The following is an 18,679-nucleotide window of genomic DNA, read 5'->3' as shown; positions in this document are numbered from 1 at the left end:
AGTCTCTTCAGTGATTTTTTTTTTTCTTTAAATAATTGGCAGAAATTTTTGAGTGTTCAGTCAGCCATGTAGTTTAAAAAGAGGAATCTGCATTAACGTATGCTGTTTTTCATGTTTTCTGGAATACTTTTGAATGGGAGCGATCAGATGCACTGACGTTTGAGTATGCTGCAAAGCATAGGTATTTTTTGATTTTTCTGAAGAGGTGATTCACCAGTCTGTGATGACTGTTTATCAAAACATTGAACAAATATTTGTACTCTAATTTTAAGATATTGAAGTAATTTATCTTCGTTATTCTTTAGTTTTCAGAAGCATTTGCACAACTACCCAAATGTTTCCCAAAATAAAAGCTATTAAATGTCCAGTAACTTATGAAGTTGCTTATTTATCAGATAACTTTTTTTGTGCGGAATCATTGCTAATCAAATGTACTGAATGAACATTAGCTTAAATTGTGTTTCTGATTTTAGGGTTTTTAGTACTTTTATACACATGACAGAAAGATATCTGATGCTTTGCATGTTTTTTAATTTTACAACTTTAAAAACCACCAATGCAAAAAATACAAATGAGAAGGCTCTGAAAGAAGGCTGAGTCCTAAAATTGTCTTAAGTTACTTTCAGTTGTATTTCAGATTGATTAATTAGATTAAATATTAAAAATGGTATGTGTAATTATTGCTCTGATGTTATGCAAAAGGTAGTTTTGTTATCATGCATTTATGAAAGTCTTGTTAAAAGTGGTAGATTCTTCAAATGCTGATCCTAAAGAGACGGCTGAAAATATTGTAATAAGTTATTCTAACTGGTCTTCTCTTGTTGTTTAGGCCAACACAATCCTTCCTCATTCTCACAGCCATCACCTGCACTGCTTACCAACGCTAATGAATATGGCAGCATCTTTTGACATAATGAAAGAGAAAAGACTGTAAGAATTCTAGGTTACACTTAAAAGTGAAAATATGTACATCTTCTCTTCCCCCTGCAGTTGAGTCGTAAAACCTACATTACGAGTTTCCTGATGGCTGAAACCACTGCTGTCTTTATTTAAAAGAAAAACAGAATGTAGAAATGCTCTGTGACACTTACTAGGGAAATAGTTTCCAGTGCATGATTCCAAAAGTGTAATCTATTTACAGTAACAATTTAGAAATTCAGAAAGTTGGAAAGACAGTTTTAATAGTATATTTCAGAACACTTTTGCATAGATTGCAAGATTTTTATTTTTTTTTACACACAAAATTTTTCTTAAATTAACTCTTAAGGCACTGTTTGACCAAGCACCATCTGAGATGTGTTCTGTATGTTTGACCTCTCCATTGTTTCACACTTCTTTTTTGGCATTTTGATACAATTAAGCCTTCCAAGCTAAAAAAGCCCGTACTATTTTTTTTTCTTTTGGTGTTTATCTATAGCGAATATAAATAGTAATAGAACAAATCAGTGAATCATTATTAGTGTGAACAAGAACAAAAACCCTGATATTGGCATGGGGCTGTTTTTTTACCATTTTTTTCTTCAGAAGAAAATGGTCATTGTAACAATAGTAATTATGTTCAAACAAATGCACCAGAAAGTTTTAAGTTTGCAACGATAATTTTTTTCAGTTCATTTAGTTTCCATTTAAATAGAAGACTATGAACAGAAATTTTAAACAACTTAGTGCAGCATTCTGCAGTGGCATGTTAAGCAGCATTAGGAACTGTTTGGCACTCATGGTAATCAAATGAGGTATATTTAGGCATCTGACTTGAAACAAATGTTTATAGAAGCTTTCTGTTCCTCTTTGAGAAATACCTGAATTCCAAAATTTTAAAAACCTGTGGGCTTTTTAATTATATTTTCCTTATTTTTTAGAATTTCTCTATACATCTACTAATCTTGCAATTTAACCTCTGAAGTGCTCTGTCATAAAATACCATCTCCTAGGTACTTCACACAGTTTAAACCTCTTGAGGAAAGAAGTCAAATAATTTGATAGATTTCAGTGTCTTTAAAATGTGTTTCTGTAACTCAGTAGTCTTACTTGCATTTCTTTGTAGAAGACCATTTAAATAGAGTGTGTTGGGGTTTTTTTCTAATAGTAATTATAGGAAATGTTTTTGTTAATTACTCTTGCCATTCCTGATCTGGTTTGTCAGATCAGTATTCTGATAAATGTATCATAACTTCGTATTTTGTCTTTAGTTGTGTTGTCAGTGATAAATTACAGAATCTTTTCAAACTGCTACTGTGAAATGATAAATGCTGCTTGTAGAGTGCTTCCCAGAAACTTAATTCTCTTATAAGAAACCTTCAAAACTAAAAAGCATATGTCACTAGAAGATTTTGATATGTGAAAACACCAGTTATTTTTCAAAAAAAAGCATATCTGAAACTCCTTTACAGGGTATTCCACTTGGTCAAAGCTGTGGGAGGAGAGGAAGAATGAAGAACAGAAGGGATATGTTTATGGATTACTTGCAGTTTTTTTGCTTTTTTGCATTCGTGGACATACCTGATAGAGTAGTAAGAAGTCCTGTTTTTGTTGGAAGAAAGTTATTTTGCAGATGTATTTGTTATATTTGGGGATCTTGGTTTTCGTCAACACTGTGTTGTTTCATGCTCTGAAAAACTGCAAGCCCTGTTACAGATTAAATTTATGTAATTTGGGTAGGCAACCAAATTCACAACTATTTGTTTATTTGAAGAGAATACAAAAAACCCACTCTCCTATCCTATGACAATCACTCTCCTATCCTATGACAATTTTTGTTTATGGGGAAGAAAGGTAGACTTAACCTCCTCATTTTTTAGACTTCCTTATTTTATTTTTTTCTGCTACCATTATTTTGCAATTTAGCATTTCTGCCCATGTCAAATGTCATTTCTGTTACTTCCTGCCTTTTCCTGGAAAATTTCTTACATGTTGTTGCTGAGCTGTTTAGATATAAAGAGCAGGAAATATACTACTGATACTCCTGACACCCTCTGGGGAGGGGAAGAGAATTTACAATAAATACTTTGTTAGTCCAAGTTGAAGCTAGTTGTCTCAACTTCACTGTAGAACATTGATCTACTGTGACATCTCACAATACTTTATCACTTTTAAACTTTTGCAATATCTTCTGTGAACTCTGAAAGGTACCACTAATTGCAGAGTAGAAGAAAAGTTATCAGTAAGGCTCATTCTTTGGTACAAGAAATTCTTAAAGATAATATTCTGTATAATTTCAGTACAAGACAGAGGGATATGGAAGTATGAAAACTTATATAAAGAAAATTATTTTATCTTTATTGGCCTTGGAATTGTTGGTGAATGCTTTCTTGAGCTATGTTTATTTAACTCAAGATATAGCAGTGTCAGTCTTTAGTTGAATAACAGCTGTCAAATACTGATTATAGTATTTTTTTCTATTAGACGAGCAAGTGCTGCTCTCAACTGCTTAAAATCTTTTCATGAGATGAAGAAAAGAGGACCTAAACCTTACAGCCTCCATTTAGATCATATTATTCAGAAAACGATCTCAACCCATCAAAAAAGGGATCAGTACCATGTGCAGAAAGACATCTTTATTTTAAAGGTATTACCATTATTGATTTTTCAAAACTGAATTTGATTTTGTGTTTTGGAGCCTTAGATCCCACCCCCCAAGCTTCACTCATTTAATTCAGAGCTATTTATGTGATATCTTTGTAGAATTTTTTTCATTTAATTTGTCTTCTAGCTACTTGTGGATAGTATAGTGTATTTCTAGAAATTGAAGAGTGAAATTACAATAATTTTTAATGCTTTTTAGTCTTAATTATGATCTCTTACTATTAAATTTTTAATGCAGTACTGTAACCATGCAATTTACTTTCAAATACAAAATATTGTGGTGCATAGCCCTCTTAATGATTGTTGCATGAACAGTAAGTATATCATGTCACAAGGCATGATGCAAGGAAACTTACTGTAGTTTTTTATGTCTATATTCCAGGATACAGAAGAAGCACTTTTAGTGAATCTTCGAGACAGCCAAGTTCTCAATCATAAGGAGAATCTCGAATGGAACTGGAATCTGATAGGAACCATACTGAAGGTGAGCCTAAAAAGGGTGTGATACTATTTTCATGAAATTATTGTGGGGGGAGTCTCCATTTCACATGTGAGCTTTGACTTTCTAATATCAATCCCACACTATATCCCATAATCTGTTTTATTTCAGAAAATTAGGATCTCATTGGTTTAATCAGTGCTGATATAATCTCTTTGTATACAACCCTTAAGCTATATACAAAATACACTACGCTTAAATTCACAGGTTTCTTAATAAGCATATATTAAATTTTATATAACTTTATTTGTATAGCAATAGACTTTATAGAATTGAGGTATAGTGACTTTAAAGTTGCTAATACTTTAGACTTCAGTCCAAACCATATAGGGATGATGTCTTGTTCAGTTTAATAGCAGGTTTTTGGGTTTGGGGTTTTTTGTTGTTGTTGGTTGTTTTGGTTGTTGTTTTTTTTTTTAAATATATAACGTGCTTTGAAGGTTAAGGCTGGAGGTGGGTTATAGATCAAGCTTCAGATGCTTACTGAGCCACATACAAAACCATCAGTAGCATGCAGTCTTATTGTATGTTTTGAACTAATATAAATAGTCCCATAGCATCAAGTTTATGACAAAATTAATTTGTCTTCACAAAATACAGGAAATATCTCTAACAGGGAGGGCATTATCTTAAATATATTTAATGTACAGCTTTTTAAGGGACTGTCTCTTTTTTAAGCAGAGGACTTTCTTTGAGTAATAAAACTTTCTGACTGAGTACTTGGTCTTAGAGCCAAAATACCTTTTGTCATTCTGTGCATCAAAGCCATCCTTCCATTGTTACCCCCAAGTAACATTTTCTTACTGTCATCTTTACTATGTTGTTATAAAGATGGCAAAAGTACAAAACAGGATTAATGGTGACAGACATAATCAAGATTATATTAAAAAAAATCCAACACCTACCCGCCTCCAAAAAAATTAAAATCTCCCTAAATATTTCTGTGCAGTTTTTTCAGGGACTGATAAACTTGAGAGAGCAACAATCTGTCTGGTATAAAGACCTGAATAGGTATATGACAGTAGCTTTGTTCCACCAAATTCCCCTGTTTACAGACTTTTTACTGTAACACTACTAGATATCTATGATTATTAATCATAGACATTTTTACCTTTGATTCAGTATTAAAGATATTATCCAGAAACTGTTCTTCAGAATCTCACTTTTTAATTAGTCTGTGTAGTACTTTGACGATGGAAGTTTTATGTAGTTGACAACTAAGTTTCTTTGGGGTTTTTTTGGGGGGATGTGGGTGTTTCTCCTCTGAAATTTAGGTCAAGCTGTCAGTTTCCCTGCTATCAGACCTCCCCTGCACTATGTTTTGTAGTGTCCCACCGAACAGTTCTAAATATCTCAAAATCAGGGACTTCTGTCTTTCAGAATGATAAGTTACTGTGTTTTCTGGTTAAATTCAAATCACTTCAGTTCCTGTTAACATTATCTTAGCTTACACTGGTGTTGTGCAGTTTATCAGTGGTCCATCTTTAGTCTCTGAATCAGCAGGACCCAGATTCCAGCGGTTGGACTTCAACACGTCATGTGGCTACTCACCTCCCTCCCATCTCAGTTGCAACCTGATGGCTGTGGAGCATCAGCTTTCCTACCACCTCACTACTTGCATCTCATATGGTTCCTTACTGCCTTTTTTTTACTTGCTCAGCTTGATGTCTAAGCTGCTAAAATAGCAGCAAAAGTGGCAGTGGTCAGGATAGACGAATTGAGACTGTGTTAACAGTAGAGTTTCATATTAATCTAGCGCTGTGGGTTCAATGTTACTAGCGTAGTCAGTTTTACTAATTGTTAACTAGTGCACTATATGTCTTAATACTAGTATACCAATTGGAAATGTAGAACTGTATTGCTTCAGTAGGAAAGAAAAATGTTTGATGCACTCTTTTCCATCCCTTCCAAGAAGATACTAGTAGCAACAAAAATAAATCTAAAGCCATAGAGGCAATAAATGGATGAAGAAAGGATAGGTCCAGAAGAGAGTATATTGGTTTTGTGTGATCCTTCTTAAAACATCTTGCAAAGTATCAACAGAGGGGTTTAAATACCATTTTAATAAGCAGTATTTAAGTGAGCTATAACAGAAAAATTATTTTTAAAACAAATCAGAATAGTGACAACAGCAAAACCCGATTTCCCTGTTATGTGTATCAAAATCTGTTTGCTATTTGCAGAGAAGAAACTGAGCAAAAATGTTTATTTTTTGTTAGCATGTCATAGTTTTCTATTTTCATTAGAATTATGGACTTGTACACATAGCATGCACCTGACATTCCCTGTCCTTCTCTAGAAAATAATAGAACAGTTCTTGGAGCAAGAATGTGGGCTTTTCAGTAAAATAAGAGGTTATTTTATAGGTAATATTAGATGCAAGAAAACTTGCACTTCTAATTATTAGGTGAATAGAACCATAATAGAAATTAGTAAATTTTAGTGACTAATCAAGGACTGATGTACAAGATTCATATAATACTATATTTGCTGTTTTTTCTAGTGGCCAAATGTAAATCTAAGGAACTATAAAGATGAACAATTGCACAGGTATGTAAAAATTACATAGACTTCCTTTGAAGAAAGAAATTTGGAAAAACTGGGGTTTAATGTTGCAATAAACTATTCCTTGATGTGTCACATTTCTGAACCTTAATCTGTGGATAAGCAACAAAAATGAAAATTTAGGTAATTAGGTTGCAATATTTGCTTTAAATAAACAGGTCTTTAAGCTTTAGTGGTTTCTTTTCTGTGCACAGATACTTTATATATTTATTCCCTAAACAAGAATCATATCAGCTTTGCAAACGCCCTATTTCATTTTAAACCTTAAAGTATTACCTCTTTGATATTTCATACATTAGTGTTTGATGTTAGCACTTAACAAATTTTGACAGAATAGACCTACAGTTGTACAGTTATATAGTTATATAGTTATAGCTTTCATCAAAAGCCAAGAGGAAGTTATTTCTAGTTGCTATTAATGGCGAGGGAAGCATGTGTGATTTGAGAAGACAATCAGTACAGCTCTGATTCCTTTCCTGTCTGGTATTAAGGCATTTTTATTACTTTTGTGCATGTGTGGTAATAGTGTTACTAATTAGTTCTTGGATGTAACTTTTAACATGCATTTCAGAAATTTATTTGATTAAACAAGCTACTTTGAAGAGTAGTTCTGTATTTGTAGGTATGGAAAGCTACCTCTACATGAATTTGGGGAAAAACCTGAACCTAAAATGTATCCTGAAGCACTCACGCTGCACCATTTTAAACTATTACTAAAAAGTAATCAGGCAACTTTTATATAGTGTTCCTAGCATAAGTGATATTACCATTGTAATCATAGTCATAATTTAATTTTGCATTTGTGTATTTTTCTCATCCCCCTCATCCCCCCCAAACATTAATTGCTAATCTATACTTTGTGGTAAAGGATTATTTACCAAATCCGGCAGTTTATAATGTTGCTTCTCTAAAGGAAAATCTGCAGTCTTGGCTGTGACACTCACATCCACTCCTCTACCTACCTATCTGGGACAGTGTTCCTGTTTCCTGGTTTTGTGCTGCATTCAAGCATTGTTCAGTGCCTAAATAATTTAATACTAAATAAATAGAGAAAACCTAGGATTGAGTTACTGTAAATCTTCTACAGTTGGTTGATCCTTTCTACAGGATTGTGGGTTAGATGCTTTAATGGCTTTTTAAATGCTGCTGTTCTTGTTTAATTATAACTAATTAGCCCCCAAATCTCTCTAGTTTCAATGCTGATCATAAAAAATTTTCAGCCACTTTGTTTTTGAAGTGTAAAGTAAATTTATTTGCCCTTCCATAAGTTGATTACTTTTTTCTTTTACTTTTAGTGGTTTTGTGATGATCTTATGACTGTTAAAGTGAAATTCAATATATTTTTTTATATAGATCATTTAATAGAGATACAGTTAATGCAGTATGTGAATAAAAATATATACACACTTAAGTGTACATGTGTATATATGCACTCACATATAAATAATGTGTGTGCTAATAAATATATTTATTGCTAATAACCCAGAATAAAATATACTTCATTTGACAAAATTTAAAGAAACCCTCAGGTTTCCTTTATAATCGGTCCTGTGTTTGGAGTTGGAATAGTGGCTTACTTTCACTTTTTTAACTAAAGGCAGTGCCTTACTTATGCTTTCTTAATGCTTGACATATCTACCTTCAGGCAGAACATTCTGTGTTCTTTTAAAGCACAAATGTGTTTATTTTTTGACTAAGAATTGACGGGGGGAGTGTGGCGATTCACGACACGGACTCCGTATCCATGCACAAGCAAAGCCAAAGGCCGTTTATTAACAAAAGAGCAGCCTTAATATAGTCTGCCTCCTGAGCTAGTATTTTTCCCTTCTCCCTGCCTCTGAATGTGTTCTATCATACTAGCTCCACATATGGTATAAACATAGATAAGCGCACTCTCCTGCTTCGGTGCTCCAGCTGTGCCCCTGACCTTTTGTCCCGCATATCAAGGACTCAGTTCTGTGTTTTTGTGGGTTGTTTTTCTATCTCACGGCTTGCATCCAACAAGGGTGATGAGATCTCTGGTGCTGTCATGGGAGGCCACATTCACTTACTCCACAGGAAGCTCTTTGTGGAAGATTTATTCCTGCAGTGAAAAATTCAAGCTATATTGCTCGCCATGGTTTCAAAAAGTCTGAGTGAGAATCTGCATTTGCAATCACTGTGTTATGCTTCAGAAATGCTTAAGTGAGGTGAATGAAAATACTGTTGTTCAATAAATATGGCCTTTTTCTGGAGAATAAATTTTTCTTTTTCACAGTAGTGTTAACTATTATAGCTAAAGAGAAGTCATCACAAACATTAAGACAGGCTCTTCTTTAGCTCTTTTAAGTCTAGATAATATAGTCTTTGAAACTCACTACAGGATAAATTGCAGTAGAATAAAATATAAGCATGAGAATGAGAAGGAAGATATAGCTTCTAAGAGCATAGAGATTTTGAGTTCCGTATTTTAAATCATGTCATAGAAAACCCTTTATGACAAACTGTACAGCTGCATATCTGAAACGTCTGGATAGACTCTACTGATACCTGTTACTGTCTTTTAATAACTTTTGAAATTTTATTGCCAACAAGATAATTTAGTGATAAAATATCTTATACCAGCATCATTTTGTAACGTGAGACTGTCCTTGTCTTACTTGAAAAATAACATTCTTTTTTACTTTCCTTAGGTTTGTAAGGAGATTGCTATATTTTTATAAGCCTAGCAGTAAACTATATGCCAACCTGGATCTGGACTATGCCAAGGCTAAGCAGCTCACTGTGGTGGGTTGTCAGTTTACTGAATTTCTTCTTGAATCAGAAGAGGTAAGAAATTTTCAGCTACAAGACTGGAGATAGAATGAGTAGTGCTGCTGTACACCACTTAGAGGGGGGGAAGAAACCTTATTTTAGTGAAGGCTTCTGTAGACTTTGGATGTTAAAACTAAAATGATCAGCATAATTAAGACATATAACTTAAAATCTTGAATTGTCCAGATAAGACACTGGGGAGACAACTGTGTTTAAGTAGGAGTTTTATTAAATACAGCTTTATTAAATGCAACTTAGGGTTTGGTTGTGGATTTTGTTTCTGTTGGGGGTTTTTGGTTGTTTTTTTTTCTATGTATGTCCTTTGTTTCTCTGCCTCCTTTCTTGTGTGCTAAAGACTTTTATGCCTCAGGCCAGAGGAAAATGTCTTTGAACAATCCTTTTCTTGGAAAGAATAGAATTGGTCCTAAGATGTCTCTAAGCTAAGCTCCTTTTATTTGCCTTGAACCTTTATCTTTAGTCTGAACTGTACTTGCCAAACAGCATTTCTGTTTTGTGTCTGTATTGTGTTTGTACGGTTTAAGAAACTTTAAACAATGGATTTCAGTAAAGGAGAGACTCAGTTCTGCTGCTAGTAAATGCTATTACTCTTTGTTTTGTTAGGATGGACAAGGCTACCTGGAGGAATTGGTTAAAGATATTGTAAATTGGCTCAACTCTTCATCAGGAATGAAACCTGAATGTAGTCTTCAAAATAATGGGCTACTAAATACCCTTAGCCAGCACTACTTTCTGTTTTTTGGTACTCTCTCTTGTCACCCTCATGGAGTGAAAATGCTTGAAAAATGTAATGTGTTTCAGTGGTGAGTATTTTTATTCTGTTTCAATTGTGCTTACAGGTATAATTGTTATGAAAGTTGTAAACTGTGCATGAGGACCACTGTCTTATAAAGCTGAAAACTTTAAAATTATTTTGATTTATTTTCAAGTAAAGATCCTCAGTTGTTAGGGGGTTTGGGTGGTTTTTTTTGAAAGGTCTTTTAGCTGTTACTGAACAGATATGGGTGATTGTGTTACAAAATAGCTTACTTTTTCCTGTCCACACCTATCTGACAGAAATCAGTATCATGAAGGATGATACTGTACTGAAATGTTGGTTTGTTTTTTAATTTTTTTAAAAAATAAAATAAATAAAAATAAAAGTGGGAAAAAAACCCAACAAACTGGTAGGTATCATACTGTGTGTGAAATGTGATGATGCATGTTGTACCTAAACTCCAGTTCAGTATATTTGAGTGAAGCTGTGGAGTTCAAAATTTTGTTTGGGTACAAATAAACTTGCCCTACTTTGGGAGTAATTTGGCCAATGGCTAGTCTATTTCAAATATAGTAAATTTTAAGAGAAAATTCAGGTGGTTTGATGTACCTTTTTTTTTTTAAACACAGTTTTCATTGTTTATTAGAATACATGTTTTTTACTGTCTACAGAAAACTTCATTTACAACAAAATCTAGATAGTTAATAGGACTAACCTTATGGCAAGCTGTATACACAGAATGTTTTACAATGTGGAATTGTTCACAGAGCTTCATGAACATTTATTTTTGTACTCATAATCGCCAATCCAAGTATACTGGCAAAACTTACATAGCCATTAAAAAAATGTTGGTTTGGGTTCCCCCCCCCTTGCACTTTAGTGCATTATTTGGTCTCCCTTTGACTCCAACAGCTGTAACAGTTTAATGTCACTCCATTTCATATGAGACCTTATTTTGTATTCTTCTGCTTTTATAGAACTGAAAATCTAATTCAGAGTACTTAAGTTTAAATTATCAATTAAATAAGTGGGTTTGAGTGGGTTCAAATACTAACTTTTATATTCCCTCCCCCCCAGTCTTCTTAATCTTTGTTCTTTGAGGAACCAGGATCACTTGTTAAAATTGACTGTTTCTAGTTTGGATTACAGCAGAGATGGGTTAGCAAGAGTCATTCTTTCTAAGATCCTAACAGCAGCTACTGATGTAAGTTCAATTCAACTTATGTTCCATTGTTATTTGCCACTAGACATTTATTTTGTTATTCAAGGTGCGTGACTTTATTTTTAAGATAATATATATGCAGAAAGGTTTTTATTTTTGTATTTAGAAAAATGAAATTCCTACTCATATAGCTTTTAAATTTGCTGTGAACTTCACACCTTTTATTGTATTTGTGCTCAGGAAATTAAGTCATTCAAACAGATGTTTCTCTCATGTATGAAGGGGGGTTAAAGTCTTTAAATGCGTAAACCAAATATAACATCATTTCCTAGGTCAGTGGACATCCTAAACCAATGGTGAAGGCATTGTTTTCACAAACAGAATATATTCAACTCTGATACAGGTATCACTAGCTGTAAGCAGACTGTCTTGAAGTGGGGTGCAGATACTGTCTGAACATACTGTCCCAAGCATATACAAAGCCAGAAAGCAGTTGAGACCCACTGCTGCCCTTAGTGATGATAACTAAAAATACAATTTTCACCTATTTGTAGTCCAGTTTAATGAAAAATGAATGGATAGTAAACACTTCTTGTACTTTGGACGTGAATAGGATAGACATTACTCTCCAGCACCTTAGAAATTAAGAAAGCTTGTAGAGCCCTGTACTGGTTTTGGCTGGGATAGAGTTAAATTTCTTCATAGTATCTAGTGTGGGGCTACATTTTGGATTTGTGCTGAAAACAGTGTTGATAACACACTGATGCTTTACTTACTGCTTAGCAGTGCTTACACAGAGTCAAGGCCTTTTCTGCTCCTCGCACTGCCCTGCCAGCAAGTAGGCTGGGGGTACACAAGAAGTTGGGAGGGGGCACAGCTGGGACAGCTGACCTCAACTGACCAAAAGGGATATCCCATACCATATGGTGTTGTGCTCAGCAATAAAACTGGGGGGAAGGTTGGTGGGGGAGCTGCTGCTTGGGGACCGGATGGGCATTGGTTGGTTTGTAGTGAGCAATTGTTTTCTTTTGCATCGCTTGTTTTTCTTGGGTTTTATTTTCCTCTCTTTTTTTCTTTTTTATTTTCCTTTTTTAAAAATTTCTTTTTAATTATTAAACTGTGTTTATCTCAACCCATGAGTTTTCTCAATTTTACCCTTCTGATTCTCACACCTCCCCCCCCCCCCATCCCACCGAGGGAGGGAAGTGAGCGAGCGCTTTGTGGTGCTTAGTTGCTGAACAGGGTTAAAGCATGACAAAGCCCCCAGGTTTACCCATTTCAGTTCTGGTCTGTTTGGGATTGTGAAAAGGATTAGAGATCATGATCTGAATTTTAATAGGTCTCACTGGCATTACCATGAGTATTTAATGCCAAACCTTGACAGATGTCATGGTAGAACTCCTTGGAGAAAGCTGAGAGACACTATACAGGCTCAGAAACTTAAGAACTCAAATTTTGGAGCTCCAACCTAAATAATTAGTTTTAAGGATACAGATCTTTCTTGCTAGAAACACTCATACCTTCTCACATCCTTGATGTTTTAAGGTCTCAGCCCATGTTAGTAGCCTATGGCTACTGAGTTCTAATGTTTCTATTTCCCAGTCTCACACTGATACACGGATCTAGCAAGGTTGTCTAGGGAAACAGCAGAGATTAAGTAACTGTCTATTTTTAGAAGTCTCTTGAAATGTAAAAGAATAGAAATTATTAGGATATGTCTTCTCAACTGCCTACCACTGGCTTATGAGAAAGGTTACAGTTTTACTTATATGTGCACTGATATGGGTCAGTAGTCCTTAATATCAGAATTAGGTGTGCAGTCAGGTATAGCAGGTCTCTAACCATAGCGATATCTAGTAAAATTCACGGCTGAGATGTGTTGTGACTTAAATTCTAAATACTGAAGTGTAAAAAGCTAATCCAAAGGATAAAATGTTTTGATTATTCTGATATTAATTGTATCCTTAGTGGTATAAGTGGTATTTCTGAGCTACCGTAATTGGCAAAACTACAAGTCTCTTCCAGAAATGAAAATATTTGTGTGAGGTGGAAATAGTAGTCAATTCGGAGAGGATAAGGTGCCACAAAAAATATGGAAATATTGAACTGACAGATATTTGCATGGGCAAATACTGAGGAGTAATTTTAGAAGTACATCTGCTTAGATGTTAGGGGAAGGTATCTGCAATTTTCTGGGGTTTACGGTCTGGAATTCTGAAACAGCACCATTGTCAATAGCAAACAAAGATTTATTCCTTTGTATTTAGCAAGCATGATTGGAAAACATTGAAACTTGGCACAGTTTATACCACTCACTGCTCTGTTCCATAGGGACAATATATTTTTTAACATTATCAGAACTGACTTTCTGTCACCTTGGACAAATGAATCCTAAGATTAAAAATGAACATGCAGTTCAATTCAAATAAGGCACTTGCAAGCCCTTCCACCTTCCCTTTTCAAGGACTTCATTAGAAGTCCTGATAGGATGAGTGGAGCCTGTATAGTAAGAAAATGCCTATGGAATGGTTTGTATTAATTCAGAATCCAGAAGACAAATTGTGATTTTTTGATTCTGTATGCTGCCTCTGGCTTCTAAATTATGTTTAAAAGCAATAAAAATGCATAATTTCTAAAAAGCTGGTTTTTTAAGGGAGAAAGACCATTTCCAGTAAGGCTTTTCTTCCCTTTAGAAATTTTAATCCCCTGATATGTTTTTTAGTGAAATATCTTATTTTTAGTGTCTGTTTATTTCAAGAGCTGAAGGTGCTCTTTTTTGTGGGTTAACTGAGGTTATAGCCTCATACACCTTTTACAGCTATCCAGAGCTGTGAAGCAGGTTTGTTAGCCATTTGCTAATGAGTGTCTCAGAACAAGGAAAAGTAATTTCTGTAGTCAGCTTAGCATTAGAAGGGGAGAGTAGTGTTTTTGGGGGTGACTATATACAACAAAAACATTTACAGAGCAATATCTTTGCAGATCAGTGAAACAAACACATCTTAACCTACTTGCAGATGTGCTTTGATCATTCATGCTGAAGCAAATTAATACTGCCTTGGCTGCCTTTATGCCAGCTCATGGTAGAAACAGCAGAGTAGCCAGTGTGTCTTCAAGTGTTGCAGTTCATAACCTTTTATCTTCATGGGTGGCTAAGAGGTAGATTTATCCTATATCTACTGGCATCTATGCTGAGCTGTATGTAATCAAGTGAGCATAGTGACCTCTGACTCGTGTCGTCACTTCTATGGGTCATAAAGACCTTTACTATTAAAATTAAGAATCTTCTGACAGATATAGTACAGGGCTTTATCTGTGTTTTTCATGTAGTTCATGCTTGGGGGAAAGAGGGGAATGCCTGTTTCCTCAGATATCCTCTACACTGCTTTTGCTTTTGGTTCCTGTCAAAAGTAAAAACATTCCAGGATTTTGCTTCATCTTTTCATTCTCCAAACAGAAAATAAAAATTGTGCTATTTCTGCACTAGCTATCTGGATAGATTAATTCATGTTCAGGAAGTGAAGATTATTCTTTTGTTCTGTTTATCCCATTCAATATAGTTATAGCAGTAACAATGATTCTTTATAGACAGATTTTAACACTTGAACTACATGACACTGAATTCTGGTTTCACATTATTGTGTTATTCTGTATGCATAACATCTAGATCAAGTGAATCATTTTGGCATAATAGGTCTTGTTCTCATCTTTAAGTATGCTGCTAGTCATCTATTCCACATACAAGCATACCACTAACGGGATACAAGCCATTTCAAAATGGTTGTGCAGCCTAGATCAGAGTTGCGAATCACTGTTGCCAAAGTCATTCTTGGTACTTGTGTTACATCATTCCTGCTTCCTCTCCAAAAAATAAGCCTCTGCATATTGAATAAATAGAAATGTGCACATGATACTTGAAGTTGAAATGATGAGACAAGGTTTTTGAAACAAACTCTGCACATTCATGTTTCTTACTCCCGTTTTCTTTCAAGTCCTGCTTGCCAAGTATTGGGGGGGGGCGAAATCCAGAAGATATTGTTAACCTAGGTAGAGTGCTGTCCAACCTGCACCAATTCACCTATCTCTTAGAGTACAGATATTCACATGCATCCCAACACAGATTATTTATATTTTAACATATAGAAAATTTACTTGGTTATAGCTATCATAGCCTTAAAGGTATAAGTACTGAAGACCTGAAGAAAGATTTGGGCACCTGATTTAGTCTTTTATAACTATGCTTGTCTAAGTAAAGATAACACCTTTCCCAGTAAGCATACATTGTTAGGGGTTGTTCTGTGCTTAATCCAGAACAAATTCTTGTAGATTAAGCCTATTTGCTTCTATTTTTGGTGTAATTTTTCTAATAAAAATTATGTTAATCGGTTTATGATGTTTATTCAGCAAGTTTTGAACAGCAGTACAGGAACTGACAAGGTACTTCATTCTGCTGTCACTTAGAGAAATTCAAATTAGTAAACTAAGTGTTGGGAGACTGTCTTATTACAGAAAATAACATTTTTATATTTAGAAGGTTTTCTGAGAAACTTTGAAGATCAGATACATTGGGGAAACAGTTTAAAACTTACTAAAATAAATTCCCCAGAGGTTCTAAGTTTTGTTTGCTAAAGTATTTTTCAAAGCATTACATACATGAAATTATATGCAACTGCACTGGTCATTTACAAAGTATTTCTCCTGCATGTCCTGATGAATTTGTGTGGTGCTATCAGAGTGAATGACTATTTGATAAGGGCTTTCCAAGGAGACTTGCAGTGACCAGATCACTTGTGATCTCAGACTCAAATTTCCCATTTGATAAGATAGAAATAGCTCTCAAGTAGACTGTAGTTTTAACGCATTAAGGTGTGCATTGCAGTTACTTACTATAAAATATGGTAATTGAAATGTATTTTGAAAAATGATAAATCATTAACTACATCAGCTATTTTTCTTCCATTCAAAAAGTATTTTCCTTGCTTTTGCAGAGCTGCAGATTGTATGCAACAAAACACTTACGAGTATTACTGAGAGCAAACGTAGAGTTCTTCAGCAACTGGGGGATTGAGTTACTGGTGACCCAGTTACATGATAAAAATAAAACTATTTCTTCTGAGGCACTTGATATTCTAGATGAGGCATGTGAAGACAAGGTGAGCATCCTTTCCCTCTTCATATTCTTTTTGGTATGCTACTCTGTAAACTGTTCCACACCCCCTCCCCCAGTAATAATGTAAATGTATGCAAGAAGCTAGTGATGATTTCCTTTCTTGACTGTCATTGATGGACTTCATAAAAGTTTATAGACCCCTTTATAGACCCCTTGCTGAAAATACTGCAGTACTAATGACAAGAAAATGTAAACTTTTGGATTATGCTTACGTTTAAATATGAATGCAGACTAATTCAGCTATTTTGATCATTATACTTTTTGTAAAGGGGGTATATATTCATGACAGAAGGTACTTAAACTGGGTAATATTACGATGAGTTTGATACTTCCTTTTGTGAAAATCCTGCTGCCTTGTTGCTGGCAGACTGTTGTAATTGTTGTAGTTTTCAGAATTATATAGTGCTTGGATATTCTTTATGCATTTTTAATTACTTTAGGCCAATCTTCATGCCCTTATCCAAATGAAACCAGCTCTTTCTCACCTTGGAGACAAAGGTTTGCTTCTACTTCTAAGGTAAACGTTGAATACGCTGTTTGACTTTACACTGTGGAAACAATGAATGTTTGATTTTATTCAAATCATGTGATTTAAGTGGAGTACTGACTGTCTGATATTACTTTACAGATTTCTGTCCATTCCAAAGGGATTTTCATATCTAAATGAAAGAGGTTATGTAACAAAACAAATGGAAAAGTGGCAAAAGGTAATACTAAGAATAAAACGTGTCCGTTCACTTGAAATTAGGAGGAGGAAATGTGTGAATACGCAGGTTCAGAAGGTCAAAGATTATTAAAAATATTGTACATTGCTATATCTGTATTGCTAATGCCAATACTTTTTTTTTTTGCCTTAGTGACTTATGATTTTGCTGAAAAAAGTTGACAGGGACTTACAGTTTCATAGCTCTTCTGTACATGCATGCTTTAGATTTACCCAGGCCTTCTATATAACTTTGATATTCCAGCAAATATTTCAGGAGTGTAGTGACTTACTGACTTTTGAAAATAGTTTGTTCTGTAAGGTCTTATCTATACAAGTGTGGAAAGGAATACTACTTTTCAGGATGCCTGTCACCTCTGGTTATAGAATCATAGGATCATTTAGGTTGGAAAAGACCCTTAAGATCATTGAGTCCAACCGTTAACCAAACACTGCCAAGTCTACCACTAAACCATGTCCCTAAGTGCCATGTCTACACATCTTTTAAATACCTCCAGGGATGGTGACTCAACCACTTCCCTGGGCAGCCTGTTCCAGTGCTTGATAACCCCTTCAGTGAAGAAATTTTTCCTAATATCCAATCTAAACCTTGCATGGTACAACTTGAGGCTGTTTCCTCTTGTACTATCACTTTCTGCTTGGGAGAAGAGACTGACACCCACCTTGCTACAAACTCCTTTCAGGTAGCTGTAGAGAGCGATAAGGTCTCCCCTCAGCTTCCTCTTCTCCAGACTAAACAATCCCAGTTCCCTCAGCTGCTTCTCATAAGACTTGTTCTCTAGACCCTTCATCAGTTTCATTGCCCTTCTTTGGACACACTCCAGCAACTCAATGTCTTTCTTGTGGTGAGGGGCCCAAAACCGAACACAGTATTCGAGGTGCAGCCTCACCAGTGCTGAGTGCAAAGGGACGATCACTCCCCTACTCCTACTGGCCATGCTATTTCTGATAGAATCCAGGATGCTGTTGGCCGCCTTGGCATACTGCTGGCTCATATTCAGCCAACTGTCAACCAACACCCCCAGGTCCTTTTCCTCTAGACAGCTTTCCAGCCACTCTTCCCCAAGCCTGTAGCATTGCATGGGGTGGTTGTGACCCAAGTGCACGACCCGGCACTTGGCCTTGTTAAACCTCATACAGTTGGCCTTCGCCCATTGATGCAGCCTGTCCAGGTCCCTCTGTAGGGCCTTCCTGCCCTCCAGCAGATCGACGCTTCCACCCAGCTTGGTGTCATCTGCAAACTTACTGAGGGTGCACTCGATCCCCTCATCCACGTCATCGATAAAGATATTAAATGGAACTGACCCCAATACTGAGCCCTGGGGAAGACCGCTCGTGACTGGCCTCCAACTGGATTTAACTCCATTCACAACTCTTTGGGTCCAGTCTTCCAGCCAGCTTTTTACCCAGCA

The 18,679-nt window shown here is 35.4% G+C and overlaps 1 protein-coding gene across 2 annotated transcripts in view; it reads left to right on the top strand.

Annotated features, from left to right (window-relative positions):
* LOC135310915 (rapamycin-insensitive companion of mTOR-like) overlaps window positions 1–18,679 on the top strand; it is a 123,145-nt gene that overhangs the window by 81,676 nt on the left and 22,790 nt on the right. For both annotated transcript variants that reach the window (XM_064440045.1, XM_064440046.1), the window contains 10 exons: window positions 830–930; window positions 3,403–3,565; window positions 3,965–4,066; window positions 6,585–6,631; window positions 9,319–9,454; window positions 10,061–10,260; window positions 11,292–11,418; window positions 16,362–16,526; window positions 16,984–17,060; window positions 17,172–17,250. In XM_064440045.1, coding sequence (XP_064296115.1) covers window positions 830–930; window positions 3,403–3,565; window positions 3,965–4,066; window positions 6,585–6,631; window positions 9,319–9,454; window positions 10,061–10,260; window positions 11,292–11,418; window positions 16,362–16,526; window positions 16,984–17,060; window positions 17,172–17,250 — 1,197 coding nt within the window. The remainder of the gene's footprint in view (window positions 1–829; window positions 931–3,402; window positions 3,566–3,964; window positions 4,067–6,584; window positions 6,632–9,318; window positions 9,455–10,060; window positions 10,261–11,291; window positions 11,419–16,361; window positions 16,527–16,983; window positions 17,061–17,171; window positions 17,251–18,679) is intronic.

This window comes from Phalacrocorax carbo (assembly GCF_963921805.1).
Source record: "Phalacrocorax carbo chromosome W unlocalized genomic scaffold, bPhaCar2.1 SUPER_W_unloc_9, whole genome shotgun sequence".
Classification (NCBI taxonomy): Eukaryota; Metazoa; Chordata; class Aves; order Suliformes; family Phalacrocoracidae; genus Phalacrocorax; species Phalacrocorax carbo.
This window is presented reverse-complemented; position numbering and strand designations above follow the sequence as displayed.